The sequence below is a fragment of the Cydia amplana genome, chromosome 1 (assembly GCF_948474715.1).
Source record: "Cydia amplana chromosome 1, ilCydAmpl1.1, whole genome shotgun sequence".
NCBI classification, from domain to species: domain Eukaryota; kingdom Metazoa; phylum Arthropoda; class Insecta; order Lepidoptera; family Tortricidae; genus Cydia; species Cydia amplana.
Window position 1 is genome coordinate 27,348,943 of NC_086069.1, and position 14,407 is coordinate 27,363,349.

Genomic DNA, 14,407 nt, shown 5'->3' on the forward strand with positions numbered 1-14,407 from the left:
ACGACTGCCAAATTAAAGTATGTGTTGTTGCACTCTTTTCCAACGTAGTTAAAGCTTACCTAAGTAAATTATGGGCACTAGCACCTGCTGCATACTGTATATACCTATGCAAGTATTTTATAACGTGTACTTATATATAAAGCTCGAAGAACAAGGTCATAATTCATAATCTTTACAGCCGACCTCTCACAAACATCGATTGTAAACCGTCATAGTCATAACTAATATCCGGAAACTATTCACCAACGTGAGTTGTCGTAAAACTCTCGCGTATTCGGTTTAGCTAGCGAAGGCCGCGCGAAGGGCGGGCGGCCAGTCAGTCGGACCGCAGAACGCGCGAAGCGCACCATACAAATACGTTACTATACAAGTATACAGTTTTAAAGTTTCTAAATCGCGATGTTACGGACATTGTCGCTAGTCCTTTGCGTTGTGGCAGGTGAGATTTTTACCTAAATTCGGGAAGTGTTGTGAAGTTTGGGAAAAAATGCGAATAAAATGTTCGCGTTTCTCAGCGGCAGATTTGCGTAGGTTTTTTTGCATGTAAACAATCTCGGTACGTATGAATAATTTCTTTAGATAGCATTTGACTTTCAAATTGTGCAGTTGTTTTAATGTTTAAAGAATAGTTACATATAGTTTAATAAATGCGCAAAATCCCCATGTTCAATGTTTTGCATAATTTATACATCTATGTCTCCGTCGGAAGTTATATTATTTCACTACCTATCGATCTATATTTCTTTCTGAGTTTTGAGTTATATTTGTTGGTGAGTTAAATTCAGTGGTGACCGAGATTGAGAAAAACGGGCGCCGTCGGCTGCGGTTCTGAATGCGAGATGTCATCTCTATTCTAATCTTTGGGAAGATAACGTGAAATTAAAGCAATCTGCTTAATATAGTCGGTGGCGTAGGTCAGTTGCACTTTTCAAAGTCGATTTTTCAAGGTCTGTTCTTATAAAATGCATGCATTTTTTTATAAGAGAGCTACAGATTTCACGTTTCAGAACTCGTGATTTAACTCGTGAACGTATTATTTGTATATTTACTCGTACTTGTAACGTGGACGCAAGCCTGAATTCCCAATTAGCAACTTTTACAAGTAAGTGCCTAAGGTGCTTAGGATAGACCATAACGAGGGAAAACTCGGAAATTTGTCTTTGAAATGTACAAAAATTATGCATCATGAAATAATTACTAGTTATATCAGTTGGTAGGTACCTATGGATTTAGACGTTTGATTTGCCCTGGAGTCATCATACATCAGTCGTAGTTTTGACTCGAATCCACCGAAAAAACATCTAGCTAGCTAGAGAATCTATCAGGAATTACCCCGTTTTTCCAAAATCACCCAAAGCATCATACTCACCATTTCATATACATATTAACTGTTACTATGTGTGAGTGTGCTTTCAAATCTATAGCCGAAAAAATCGCTAAAGATTTCACGCATTTTATAGAATTGTATGAACATCCGCGGCCCACGGCGCGCCACCGCGAAGGTATTTTTAACATTCCCGGACCGCCTCAAGGTTGGCCGAGATAATCTTATTCATCGCTATATGACCTAATTTAACGATATTGGCGAGCTTTTGAAGTTTTACTACCAATAGTCCCAAATGTTATCAAATTAGACTCTAAATCTACTCTACAGGACGCCTAATATAATGATTGAATGTCATTCAATTGAAGTCAAGTTCATTGCCGGTGCCGTGAAAAGGTCCGTACGAATATAAACGTTGTCGATGGATGACGGCCATGTACCTAGTTACTCCCGGTGTTTTACTGTTTACCAACATACTTAGTGCGTGTACGCGATGACCAATGTCAGTTTACATTACTCAAACACGAATGGGTAAACTATACCCTACTAATGTCGTCCCTCCAAACCCTCCAGTCCCTTCAACCTTATTTAAAAGTAGCAGATGGTGACTTGCCTACAAAAATGGGGTTCAATAATAATAATTGAGAAAGCCAATCATTAGATCAATCGAGGTTAGGTTAGGTTTGTTTTATGGAAATCCTGAAAAGTGACGCGATTCTGAACCAAATGAATTATGACTAACGAAAATACGGGCAAACAATACATTACGACTTAAAACTTTTTGGGATAGAATAGAGACCCGTGACCATACACTATATTTACATCTTGTCTTGTCTAAACATATTAAAACGAGCCACTCACTTATTTTTATGTCGATGATCGACGTGTTTCGCTTCATAACGGGGAGCTTCAACTGGAACACGCGTTGGCGGACCGACGCAGGCTCATGCATTAGTGTTGTGACAATTGTAACCCGTTTGTTATACCTATATTTAATATGTATGTGTCTCACAGAAGTTTTGTTATTAAAATAGTCCAGTTTTCGCACTTGGGCTATAACCATAAGTTGGGTAGGTAAGGTACACATTAAATATTTGACTAATTATGTTTACATGCGTCATCAGTAAAAACATGTTGCGCAGAAGCGCAGTTTACGTAAGACACTAACACTAAATGGATCGTAGCAACATAAACTGATGCAGATTAGTTTTCCACAGTTTGAAGGTTCTCGTTGTTGCATACAAATTGTAGTTCGTCGCCTCCCTTTAACCTCCAAACAATCCTCGCATTCGTTCGTAACTACGTTCCTGCCAATTTTCATCAACATTGGCAATAAAATACTCAAGATGTGATGGAATTTATAAATTAAAAGTTCATAGGAGACCCTAACTTTGCTCCGTCGATGAATTATCTACTGTCTGTGTATCCGAAATCTGAAAGTCACATGAAACCACTTTCGTTCTTCTATTCTAAGTATTTCAAGCAATTACGAAACGCTACCGCCAAAAGTGTCAAAGCTTGCACATTAGTCGACGGATGTCCGCGCGGATCTAAATGTGCACCAAAGCATCTATTTAAAAGTTTCAAAGGTTGTCAATGAGACGCACTAAAAGAAAAATAGATTTCGGGGAAATGGGAATTTTACTCGCCGACTGATTTAAAAGCCGAACATTTTAATGTAGGTATGTTGCTTGTTTTTATTACAGTTCTCGAAAAAAAGGAGAATGTTTTTATTTTATCTTCGTGCGGATTTCGAACATAAAACATTATCTAATTTTTTTACCGATCGAACCGAGAGCAGACTTGATCAGTTTTAAAACTAGCTAATTTAACGAATTTCACAAAAAAAAGACTGTTAATATTTCAACAGACAGCATTCGTAAAAGTCTTGAAAACATCTCTACTTTTATTTGGAAATATCTAATTAGTGTCTTCAATTTTTCCAGCGAGCCAGCAGTTAGACATATCGAAGTTCTCCGTACCAGTAGCCGTGGAGATGGGCGGCGACGCCGAGTTGCTATGCGAGCACGACGGCACAGAGGAGTTGTCCATCGTGAAGTGGTTCTGGAGCCCGGACGGCGCAGACGAGCCGACGCAGATATACCAGCGCGCGTTTGGGGGCGAGAAGAAAGTCATCATACCGAGGACTGAGCCGCTTCTTAACATCAGTAAGTGGTTAGATATATCGAAGTTCTCCGTACCAGTATCAGTGGAGATGTGCGGCGATGCCGAGTTGCTATGCGAGCACGACGGCACAGAGGAGTTGTCCATCGTGAAGTGGTTCTGGAGCCCGGACGGCGCAGACGAGCCGACGCAGATATACCAGCGCGCGTTTGGGGGCGAGAAGAAAGTCATCATACCGAGGACTGAGCCGCTTCTTAACATCAGTAAGTGGTTAGATATATCGAAGTTCTCCGTACCAGTATCAGTGGAGATGTGCGGCGATGCCGAGTTGCTATGCGAGCACGACGGCACAGAGGAGTTGTCCATCGTGAAGTGGTTCTGGAGCCCGGACGGCGCAGACGAGCCGACGCAGATATACCAGCGCGCGTTTGGGGGCGAGAAGAAAGTCATCATACCGAGGACTGAGCCGCTTCTTAACATCAGTAAGTGGTTAGATATATCGAAGTTCTCCGTACCAGTAGCCGTGGAGATGGGCGGCGACGCCGAGTTGCTATGCGAGCACGACGGCACAGAGGAGTTGTCCATCGTGAAGTGGTTCTGGAGCCCGGACGGCGCAGACGAGCCGACGCAGATATACCAGCGCGCGTTTGGGGGCGAGAAGAAAGTCATCATACCGAGGACTGAGCCGCTTCTTAACATCAGTAAGTGGGAAAAAAGGTCCGCTTCCATTTTTTTAGCCCTGGACGTGCATGCCAGATGTGACCATACATTTTAAATGAGGATAAATGCTTAAATTAAAACTTGAAGCGGATGGCGTAGCAGTCGTATTTCCCGTTCCAGGTTTAGAATTTAAACAATTAGATCAATTTCTTGTTTATGAAGTCATGGCGCCGGAGCTCACGGCAATAAAAATACCTTAAAATTAGCTTGTTTAAATTTTTTATAATATTGCAATTAAGCATCATGTTTTACTTTATTTAAAATGATAATAACAAAAGCAAGCGGAGTTCAAGATTATGTCATAGTTCCCACAGATAATCGTTCTAATTGGTTCCAGCTGCAGTGTATTGTAATCTGGGGGATTTTAGACGGATTTTATGTCGACGGGCAATAAAAACGCAATCATAATAGCGTTACAAATCTTATTGATGTTCTTGGGTCCTCAGTTGTATTTTTCCTTTGGACTCCACTCCACTTAACAATTGTTGTTGTATGTTAACAGCATTAATAGAAGAAGACCAACACAATCTCGCGTTATGGGACCTGCAGCCCGAGCATTCCGGCACTTTCGAGTGCCAAGTGGAGGTTGAGCAAGGAGACTTCCAAGAACGTAGAAACGCCTCCGACTTGGTGGTTTACAGTGAGTACCACAGGGCACGCCATCTGGATATCGTTTTTGTCTCTATGTGTGCTCACGATATGTCTTTATATGCATATGCATCAATGTGTGTGTAAATTCCTTGAGCAAGTAATTGTAGTGGGTGCGCTACGCGTACACTCACACTCCCTTAGTTTAGCCCTATATAAGCTTTTACATGACGTTATTCAAGACATTATAGATCGATACTCCAAGCAACTTGTTTCATTCAACGTCCCACATCACATAATTTGAAAATATTTTGGCGTAACCAGCGGGCTCAGCACGGTTCCATTTTTATCAACTATCACTATGCCCGTCACTTTCGCACTTACATACTTGTTAGAACGTGACAGGCATGGTGATAAACGATAAAAATGCGACCGTGCTACTAGGGCAGGGCAACAAGAAAACTTGTTGTTGTTTGACTGAAATTGACAGGCTCTTAACACATTCATTGCCACCCAGCCAAACAAGACATCCGCGCCAGGCCACAAAAATTTCTTCATATAAAGGTGTAGTACCTACCACGATTCTGACTATCGGGTCGTCTGGCCTGGGAACGAAATCATAAAATGCCCGATAGTCGGGTTTTCGGCACTGAATGTGTTAAAGCAATCATACATGGCATAATCTGCCGCTACTGCCATTTTGAACTTTCAGTCATCGCGTTGCTAATTGAACTGAGATTTTCTCAATCTGAAGTCAATCTACCGCCGCCAGGCGAGGTAGTTCCATTCGGAGCGGGGTTGTTCGTAATGTTCGTGGTCATTTTGTATGATATTCTATCTTATCCAGTCACTACACGCTAAATTTGGGTCTCTATTGTTTCCCAAACAGTTTTAAGTCATAATGTATTGTTTGCCCGCATTTTTGTTAGTCATAACTCATTTGGTTCAGAAACGCGTCACTTTTCAGGATTGCCATAAAACATACCTAACCTGACCTATCTACAAGATAACCTTACGAAAATCCTGAAAGGTTAACGGTAGCAGTTTTATGACAAATGATAATATGTCAAACAATACATTATGACTTAAAACTTTATGGTAAACAAAGGGGCCCCGCTAACTGTACTTATGTTGCAGGCATAGGAGATGGACCGAAGCTGTCATTTGAAGGCGAGGAAGAAGTGCTAGTGGTTTGCGAGGCCGTCGGTGTTGCACCCCAGCCTGACATCACCATCAGCTATGACAGGTAAGTACCTACCACAAAAAACGGTGTGGTTTTGGTTTTAGAAAAAAATTGGGCGTCTTTCATAGAAAATGATTATGATTTAATTTACTACATGCTAACTATAATATTTAAAACCTTCGCGTTTTGAACACATATTAACCCACATTTATAGACGGGTCTAACGCGAAATTTATTCAATTACCAATTACGTCGGTAAATAAAGGTAATTGAATTAATTTCGCGTTAGACCCGTCTATAAATGTGAGCTTACATGCTAACTACACTATTAGGTACTCACCTACATAAGTAACTAGACATTCGATTTGTTGCTATCCAACCACCTACATGACACTCATACATAGGTACTAATTTAATGACAACGTGTCAGCCCTTTATTCATTTCAGAAACCAATCCAAGGCGTTATCATTTATGGCTTTACTTATTAGATCATTTAGCTCATACTATGTATTAATATTGTATGGAGTTTTTATATTCTGAAATAAAGATTTTTTTTTTATGTAATAGATTAAGTTCAGTATTCGAAACTCACGAACACTCATAATATACATCATGTAAACACTTTCAATTTAACGACGGTAAGTATTTTAACTAAAACTACATAACAACCGAGCACTTCTGTATATTTCTTCACAATATGGGCATATTTAAATTTAAAACCACTCTGTTAAATAAAACTGTTCCTTTAATGACAATAAACTTACTTGCCTATAACCGTACACGTACACGTACAATTATACATGTTTGTATCTTGATTGCTAACGGATTCATTAAATATTTATCCAAATCGTATTCATCGTATTCAATTTCACTATAATCGCGATCACGTATCATCGTATATGCTTATGCTCGGCTAAACATCGACATTACACAAAAAAATAACATAATACTACACTGTACACACTGATTTAAACTTTCACGATTTTTACACATTATTAAATTATACAACGGGACTTAATCGCGTATCTAAGTTTTAAGATTTACCTCCGACGTTTCGAGGACGGCGTTGTCCCCGTGGTCTCGGATATTGCAGCTGTCAAAAATAGTCAGGTGAACAAGTCTGCCGTGGCTGAGCATTTACTGGAGTCAGGACCAAACCACTGGATTGAGCTGCATAACCCTAAAATCCTGTCCACGGATCGTCATTTCTACAGCAGGAAAGTACGGGAAGCCATTGAAATCAAAAAACATAGTAATTTCAATCGGGACGAGGGTTTCAAGATCTCATCCACATGGAATCCAGTCATTAGTAAATGTAAGCGTAAACGAATATCGACAGTCGATAAATCGAATATCGTTAGTGTTGTGTGTCGACAGAGTGACATCCCTAGTGCGCAAAACGTTCAAGCGGATAAACAAGACCAAGTGCGGGTAGTTCGAAAAACTCGCGCGGTTAGACGATGCTGATGTCAACTTAAGCCAGTCTTCTCCGAGACCACGGGGACAACGCCGTCCTCGAAACGTCGGAGGAAAATCTTAAAACTTAGATACGCGATTAAGTCCCGTTGTATAATTTAATAATCTGTACACACTAATTGTAAGTTAGTATTCTAATTCTAAGACAACTTGTAACCACGGTCTTATGTAACATGGATCTTGTAAAAAAATAAAGTTAACTCGCTCAATGCCTGTATCGATTTTGATTACCAGCAGAATTGTAAATTATGTAATAAGTCTGCATCCGTTACTTCAACTTGACCATGATCGCGTATCTACACATTCTTAATCAGGTTTTGAGATTACAAGCATTACAACTTAAAACTTACTACCTTAACGTCTGAGTATATAAAACATGTATATGTATACTAGGTACTCACACGTTCTAGTCCTTTTATGGGCGCCGTTTATCCCACTTCTGATTTGTGAGAAATCAGAGTCCTTGGTACAATCAATTACTTTTATTTTACTTCAACTTCTTACTTCAACACTCTTAAGTTAACAAGCAGTATCCTTCGTGCTAAATGTTAATGGTTCAAGCGCCAAGCGAGAATGAATCTTCCACCTCATGGTACGTTATATTTATACTTTTTTATCATTATAATTGGCGGGTAGGAGAGAAGGGTCATTTTCGCGAGTACCGACAGATTAATTAACAAATATTCGGGTAAACACTGATCATATTTTCAATCACTACCCACTGAATGCCATTAGTTAAACCTAACTTACACTAAATAATTATAATTTATTCTCAAAATCTTATGAATAATATCACATATATGTAAATACATAAGTATAATCAAATTGAAGTGTAACTAATAGTAAAATAAATTAATTTAATTGAATTGTTTATAGAAAACGACAAACGAATTATAAATAGTGTAGGTATGGAGATGATCACGTCATTTTTTATTTCATTTGTCGTCCCGATACATTTTTACTTTTCCATTGCCATTTGACGATAAATGACTTTCATCCCAGTATTATTTGAATTCTACGTTTAAATACAAAATGAACACACCTAGCGTGTTTTTGCCAGTGAACGTGTTAACCAAAATCCGGCTGATTTTAAAAGAATGTATTTTACGCTAAGAGCAACACACTTCAAATTGATCTTCATTAAATATTTGATTATTCGCAAATTGAGTTTAGGATACATTTTTAACAATGACAATTTTACTTCTTATATCCGGTTATCTTAACAATAGGACTAATTTTCATTTATGGTATCAATCGATCGGGTAAATTGTTTTTAGGATCAAATGTCTATATGGGACCCATTGCATTAAAGTAACACAAAAGTCAGAAATTGTAGTCAAAGGCCGACAGTCGCACTTCACTCGCGAAACGCTCTAAACAAAAGGATAAGGGAACGTGACGTCAAGGTCTCTGGGAGCCCATCTTGTAGTATGGACAAAACAAGAAAATTGCATTTTAGTCGGCGAAATATTGCGTTTATGTATATAGTTGCTATACAATATTTTATTTTTTGGATGAAATGTAAGGAATCAAATGGTACCCTTACTTTTATCGTTTTTGGAAGTTAAAAAAAACTTAAATTTTGAAACTTTCAGGTCCTGTATTTTTGTAATTTTTCAATATTTTATTTTAATATCCACATTATTGTGATAAATTACTCGTTTGCTATTTTACTAGATTTTGTTATAAAATTCAATATGTGTCATCATCCCTATTGTTTCAAACTTTCAGCACCACATTCAACACCACAGTCCTAGAAGGCCCGATCGACGGGCTATACAACGTGTCCACTAACGCAACACTCAACCGGCAAGACATCGAAGGCGTCGAGATCTCCTGCAAACTGTCCTTTGAAGGCGAAGTCATCACGTCGGACGTTATGGAGGTGGCCGACACTTATCACTCAGGTATGTTCGACAGATGCTGGTGCTGTATTTGAAATTAAACCTTACTGCTGTAAGAATAGGACTCAAAATAGGCTGATGAATGGAAATCTAAATATTGCCGTATTTTTCTACAAGTGTAACTTGAACAGAGTTTTAATGGAACTTTGAACTCGTGTTTTCCACACTGTCCTTTTATCCATGTCAGTTATTTGTAATACAAACGTAATATAAGAAGCGAATTTTAAAACTTGAGCCATGTGTTCTGTAGTGACTCACGTATGCAGGAATTCGGGACTTCCTATGTCTATGTGGAAATGATGTGGATACAAAAAAGCACTTGTAGAGAATATACAATATAATATAAAACAATGGGCGCAACGGTCAGTGTGATAACGCCATTTAACTTGCCGCCAACGGGTATATTCCCATTTGTCCCCGCGTACAGTTGGGAATAGGCGCTTCATATAATTCATTCCCATTTGTCTCATGTATGGCGGCGGTCAAGTGGGGCGGGACAACTGTGAATACACCCGCCAATGCCACACAGATTTGGTTATGGATTCCTACAGCAGCAAGGTTTGTGTGTTAACTAGACAACCGTCCACGTATATTACAGGTCGTCTAAAGATAAAGTATTAATTCCTAAGACGGGTCATATCGCCTCGTAGTAAGGGTAGTTTGCGTAGTTACATTATTGCAGGGTTCTCTAAACTATGGCCCAAACTGGCCCGCAGGTCCTTCTAATCGATCCCGCGGAAAAGAAAGCGGGAGTTTCGAAAACGCGTTTCACTACAATCGGAGTACCCTACCTCTCCCTTGTCCTGTTACTCCCTGTTAGTTCACCCTAAGCCTGTTTACACCGCACTATCCGATAAATAGCCTAATAATAAGTTTGGAGACCCCTGCACTATTGGATGAAGCTAGAGCATGCAGTAACAGCACTTGTGATGGCCTGCTTGGCTGAGTAGGAATGTATTTAATACAACTATGATTTGTGTTGTGCCTGTTTTATAGAAGATTTTAAAGTGGTAAGTATAATTTAAATTTAAAATTACACGTAAATAAATGCTTCGGTTCTTATGTATTACAAGGTTTGGTTGTTCTTAATGCAAATTACATGATAATCTTAGTAGTCTGCCGACAGGAGTAGTAGGTACGTTCTGATGTTACTAATTATATGGTACATTTACAGAATGAATAAAGCCTAATGAAATGCAGCCTGCCATTGTGTTAGAAATATATTCATATTTTATGTCTGAAGTGTACCATATAATTGTATAAACTATGTATTAGCAATGTGGCCTTTATAGCTAGTTATTTTAGTAATGCGTCAAAGTAACGTTACAATAAGGAGACTGACAAATATTTATAGAGGAAGAGCTGGCAGCATAAAAATACGTCATTTAATAACTATTCAAATGATCACTACATAGTAGAAAAAACAAAGTCGCTACCCACTGTTTGTCTGTCCCTATGTATGCTTAGATCTTTAAAACTACGCAACAGATTTAGATGCGTTTTTTTAAATAGATAGAGTGATACAAGTTAAGTTAACCCGTGCGAAGCCGGGGCGGGTCGCTAGTTATAGATAATTAAATCCTTAAACACCACACAAATATCTACAGGTACTTTGTTTATACTAAGTAAATTGCCAAGACAGACTAGCCAGCTCATAGAATTTGCAAGAAATAAACTAAAATAGCTAGCTCCCCGGCCGACCGTGGCATGCGTCTAATCCGTGTGGCACTAACGTGTTGTCGTGGCCAGATGGGTGGCTCGCGACCAGCACCGCCGCGCCGGAAGACACCACAGAATCTACAGAGGTCCCCGCGGCGCTCGGGACCGAACCTACCCGTAAGTGTGCCAAGGGGGCGAGCGACCAGCGGCGCGTTGCGAGGAACATCCAGAGGATTTGAGTGTGCCATGAGGCCACTCTCATACGTTTGGATTTGTTTAATATAGACGCCGCCCCGGACGCTACGCTGGTCGCCGCCCCTCAAGCGTCCAGTTTCCACCCGACGGCAGTTCACTGTATTTATACTGGGTGATTTTCGATTTTGTGAATCTTGTATGTGTTCTGAATCAAATAACTTCTACAAGAACACATTTATCAATTGTTATAATACCCCTTGTAAAGTTAGTGGAGCATATTGTATGATATTCACACATAAGTATATTGTAAATATACTCGATACCATTGAGTAATGATATAATGTGTATTATGTACATTTACCACAATTACACATTTTGAAACCTATATTATACACCCATTATGTTTCACATAGGTAAAATTAGGTATTTTTAGTGTAGTGCTTACTAACTGGGTGTCAGTAATGTCAGTATTCCTATAGAGGTGCTTGCATGTTTTAACGCTTGGAGGTTACAAAATACACACGCAATAGAAAGGCTCGCACCGCTGTATATGTATGTTTATTGTATTGTTTACTATACTTAATTTATGTAGGTATATAATATACAAATAAAAATATGGCTTGGATTTAAACTATCATAAATCATAAATATCATAATTCAAATTAAAAGTGTTATTTAATAAGTAAATATGTGTATTCATCTATTTATGTACATTTTAATTAAAGCAACTATTATATAGAGCTCATACGAGTATACACTTATAGTGAAAATGTTAGAGCCGTTTAGAGCTCGGCTCTCTGGCCCCACGTTGGGCGCCAATTATAAACTATGTGCCATACTCGTTAGTAAGACAATTTGCAATTATTTATTAATATTCTTACAAAATATGAAAGATGCTGAGGACGCAGCCACTCGTTATAATTTTTTTACGAATATATAACACACACAATATGTACACATAAAACAAACGAGCTTTAATCCCCAAAAAAATTATTGAAGTGAAAACTTCTTTAGCGGCGCTGTAAGTACACTTTTTGAGGGGGGGGAAAAATGTTAAATTCGAGACAGCGTAAGACGATCACGTGACCGTAAGACGGACACGTGACCTGATCGAAAGACTGTTACATGTAATGTCATTGAGTTTTTCTTTATTGATTTAAATGCCATCTTGTGAGTTTCGCTCTAACTGGTATTAATATAACTCGAGTACTAACAGTGATGTGCTTAGGGGTTTCAAATAATTAACGCTAACGCTAGATGGCATTAACCTCAATTATACATAGTGCATTTTGCACTAGTCATTGAGTTTTCACTTCTGCCGGCACTCCCCGAGTGCAACCCGTTGATTTTTTTTAAAATACAGCTTATTATCCAGACCTGTTTGAGCAGTGGCGGATTTGCAGTCTTTGCCGCCCTAGGCTCAGACCCTGTAGCCGCCCCTTTCTCAGTATCAGCACCCATCATACTGACTGCATTTAGGTCAGGCAACGAAAAGGTATAGAGGGAAATGCTTGAACACATTTTTTACTAAGTAACTTGGTTTGGACTCGTTAGGAGGTGAAAATATCAAAAGTCGCCGGCCGTAGCCCTTGAGCGGGGGTGGGGGGTTTGATTTAAAGGTCCCATTTTTCGGTTTTTCGCTTATAATATCTTAGAAACTATGCGTCCTTGTGACATGATCATTATACAAAATGAAAGCTGATTAAATTTGCTACAAGTTTTATACAGTCGAGTTTTTCGATAGGTATCTTGTTTAGTTTTTGAGAAAGCCGCTCTTGAATGTCTATAATTTTGCATTAAATTTCCATCAATAATATTCACAGTGCTCACGAGGAAAGGAACCCGAAAGATTTTAACAGTGTAGCAGATCTGCGAAATTGACTCCACACTCGCGTTCGCGGCTTCGTGCACGAGTGTGGAGGGCCCTATACAAGCCCCCCTTCAGACTATTGCGCGTGAATCGCGGCTCGACTTCGCGGAGCGAATATATCGCGACGTTGACGTATGACTCCACACTCGCAAAGTTCTCGGTGATTTCGCAGTTTAGTTCGCGCCAAGATGGCTGAAAAGCATCAGCTGATCGACTTAACTGTAATTTATCTACGGCAATGATTGCTGATGCTTATGATATCGAAAAACTGTACTAAATAAAACTTGTAGCAAATTTAATCAGCTTTCATTTTGTACAATGATCAGTCGTTAGAACGCATAGTTTCCGAGATAAGTATAAGCGAAAAACCGAAAAATGGGACCTTCAAATCTCCCTCTTTCCCCGGCTCATTAGCTACGGCCGGGGACTTTTGATATGTTCACCTCCTAAGTAGTTCAAACAAAGTTACGAAGTCAAAAAATGTGTTCCAAGCATTTCTCTCTATACCTTTTTTTGAGAATTTGTTGCCTATATATGAATAATTTTGTGTTATTTCTTGTTATCATCAGCGATTTTTTGCCACAATTTGCCGCCCCTAATATCTCGCCGCCCTAGGCTCGAGCCTACTGTGCCTTATGGGAAATCCGCCACTGAGTTTGAGCGTGTTATTTTTCTCAGTTTTTGTACAATATATGACCCAGTAGTTTATCATTTCTAAAAGGATACTTAACCCTTTATTATGCGATGTACTTAGATCGAACACGACATGTAAACTTTAGTCTGTTTGCATTTTTTCCTCGCCAAATTCACTAGTATAATAGTACGTCGTCGTGTTTTAGACGCCTTCAAGGACCTTTGAACTCTACCTTATTTTATGTCCATTAAAGGGTTAAGCATATATCAGATATACGTGCTTCGTTGTCCAAGATATTATATCAAATTAATGAATATATATGATTGTTTGTTTGCAGCGGGCGGCGCCGAACGCACGGCCGCTCTGTGGGCGATGGCGGCGCTCGCGACCCTTCTACATCTGCAACTCTAACATGTGATACTAACAATAGTCTAATTTAATTTATACGATTACTTCAGTTTCATTGCTGCTATTAAACAATTTATTTTTTTATTAAATTTATTAGAAATATTTATTGTGTTTTATTGATCTTTTACAAGTTATTTGATCACTAGAGGTGAAGGAAGATCAATAAGTACGTATATTTGCTATGCAAGCATTACTGGCTATCAGTATTCTTTTTAACCGACTTCAATTTCATAGAAGGAGGATGTTCTGTAAGTATTCGGTTGTGGCTATTTTTTTTTTTCTATGTACGTTCACCGATTACTTCGACATCCGTGGTCCGAT

The 14,407-nt window shown here is 39.0% G+C and overlaps 1 protein-coding gene across 2 annotated transcripts; it reads left to right on the plus strand.

The window, feature by feature from the left end:
* Nucleotides 1-279: 279 nt before the first annotated feature.
* LOC134651439 (uncharacterized) lies at nucleotides 280-14,188 on the plus strand. Of its 2 annotated transcripts, XM_063506549.1 has the most exons (7): nucleotides 280-439; nucleotides 3,271-4,149; nucleotides 4,671-4,808; nucleotides 5,894-6,002; nucleotides 9,148-9,323; nucleotides 11,070-11,156; nucleotides 14,016-14,188. In XM_063506549.1, the coding sequence occupies exons 1-7, from the start codon at nucleotides 400-402 to the stop codon at nucleotides 14,087-14,089; spliced, it is 1,503 nt and encodes a 500-aa protein (XP_063362619.1). In that variant the 5' UTR covers nucleotides 280-399; the 3' UTR covers nucleotides 14,090-14,188. The 2 variants fall into 2 exon arrangements, with proteins under 2 accessions (XP_063362619.1, XP_063362627.1); XM_063506557.1 differs by lacking the exon at nucleotides 11,070-11,156.
* The last annotated feature ends 219 nt before the right edge of the window (nucleotides 14,189-14,407 follow it).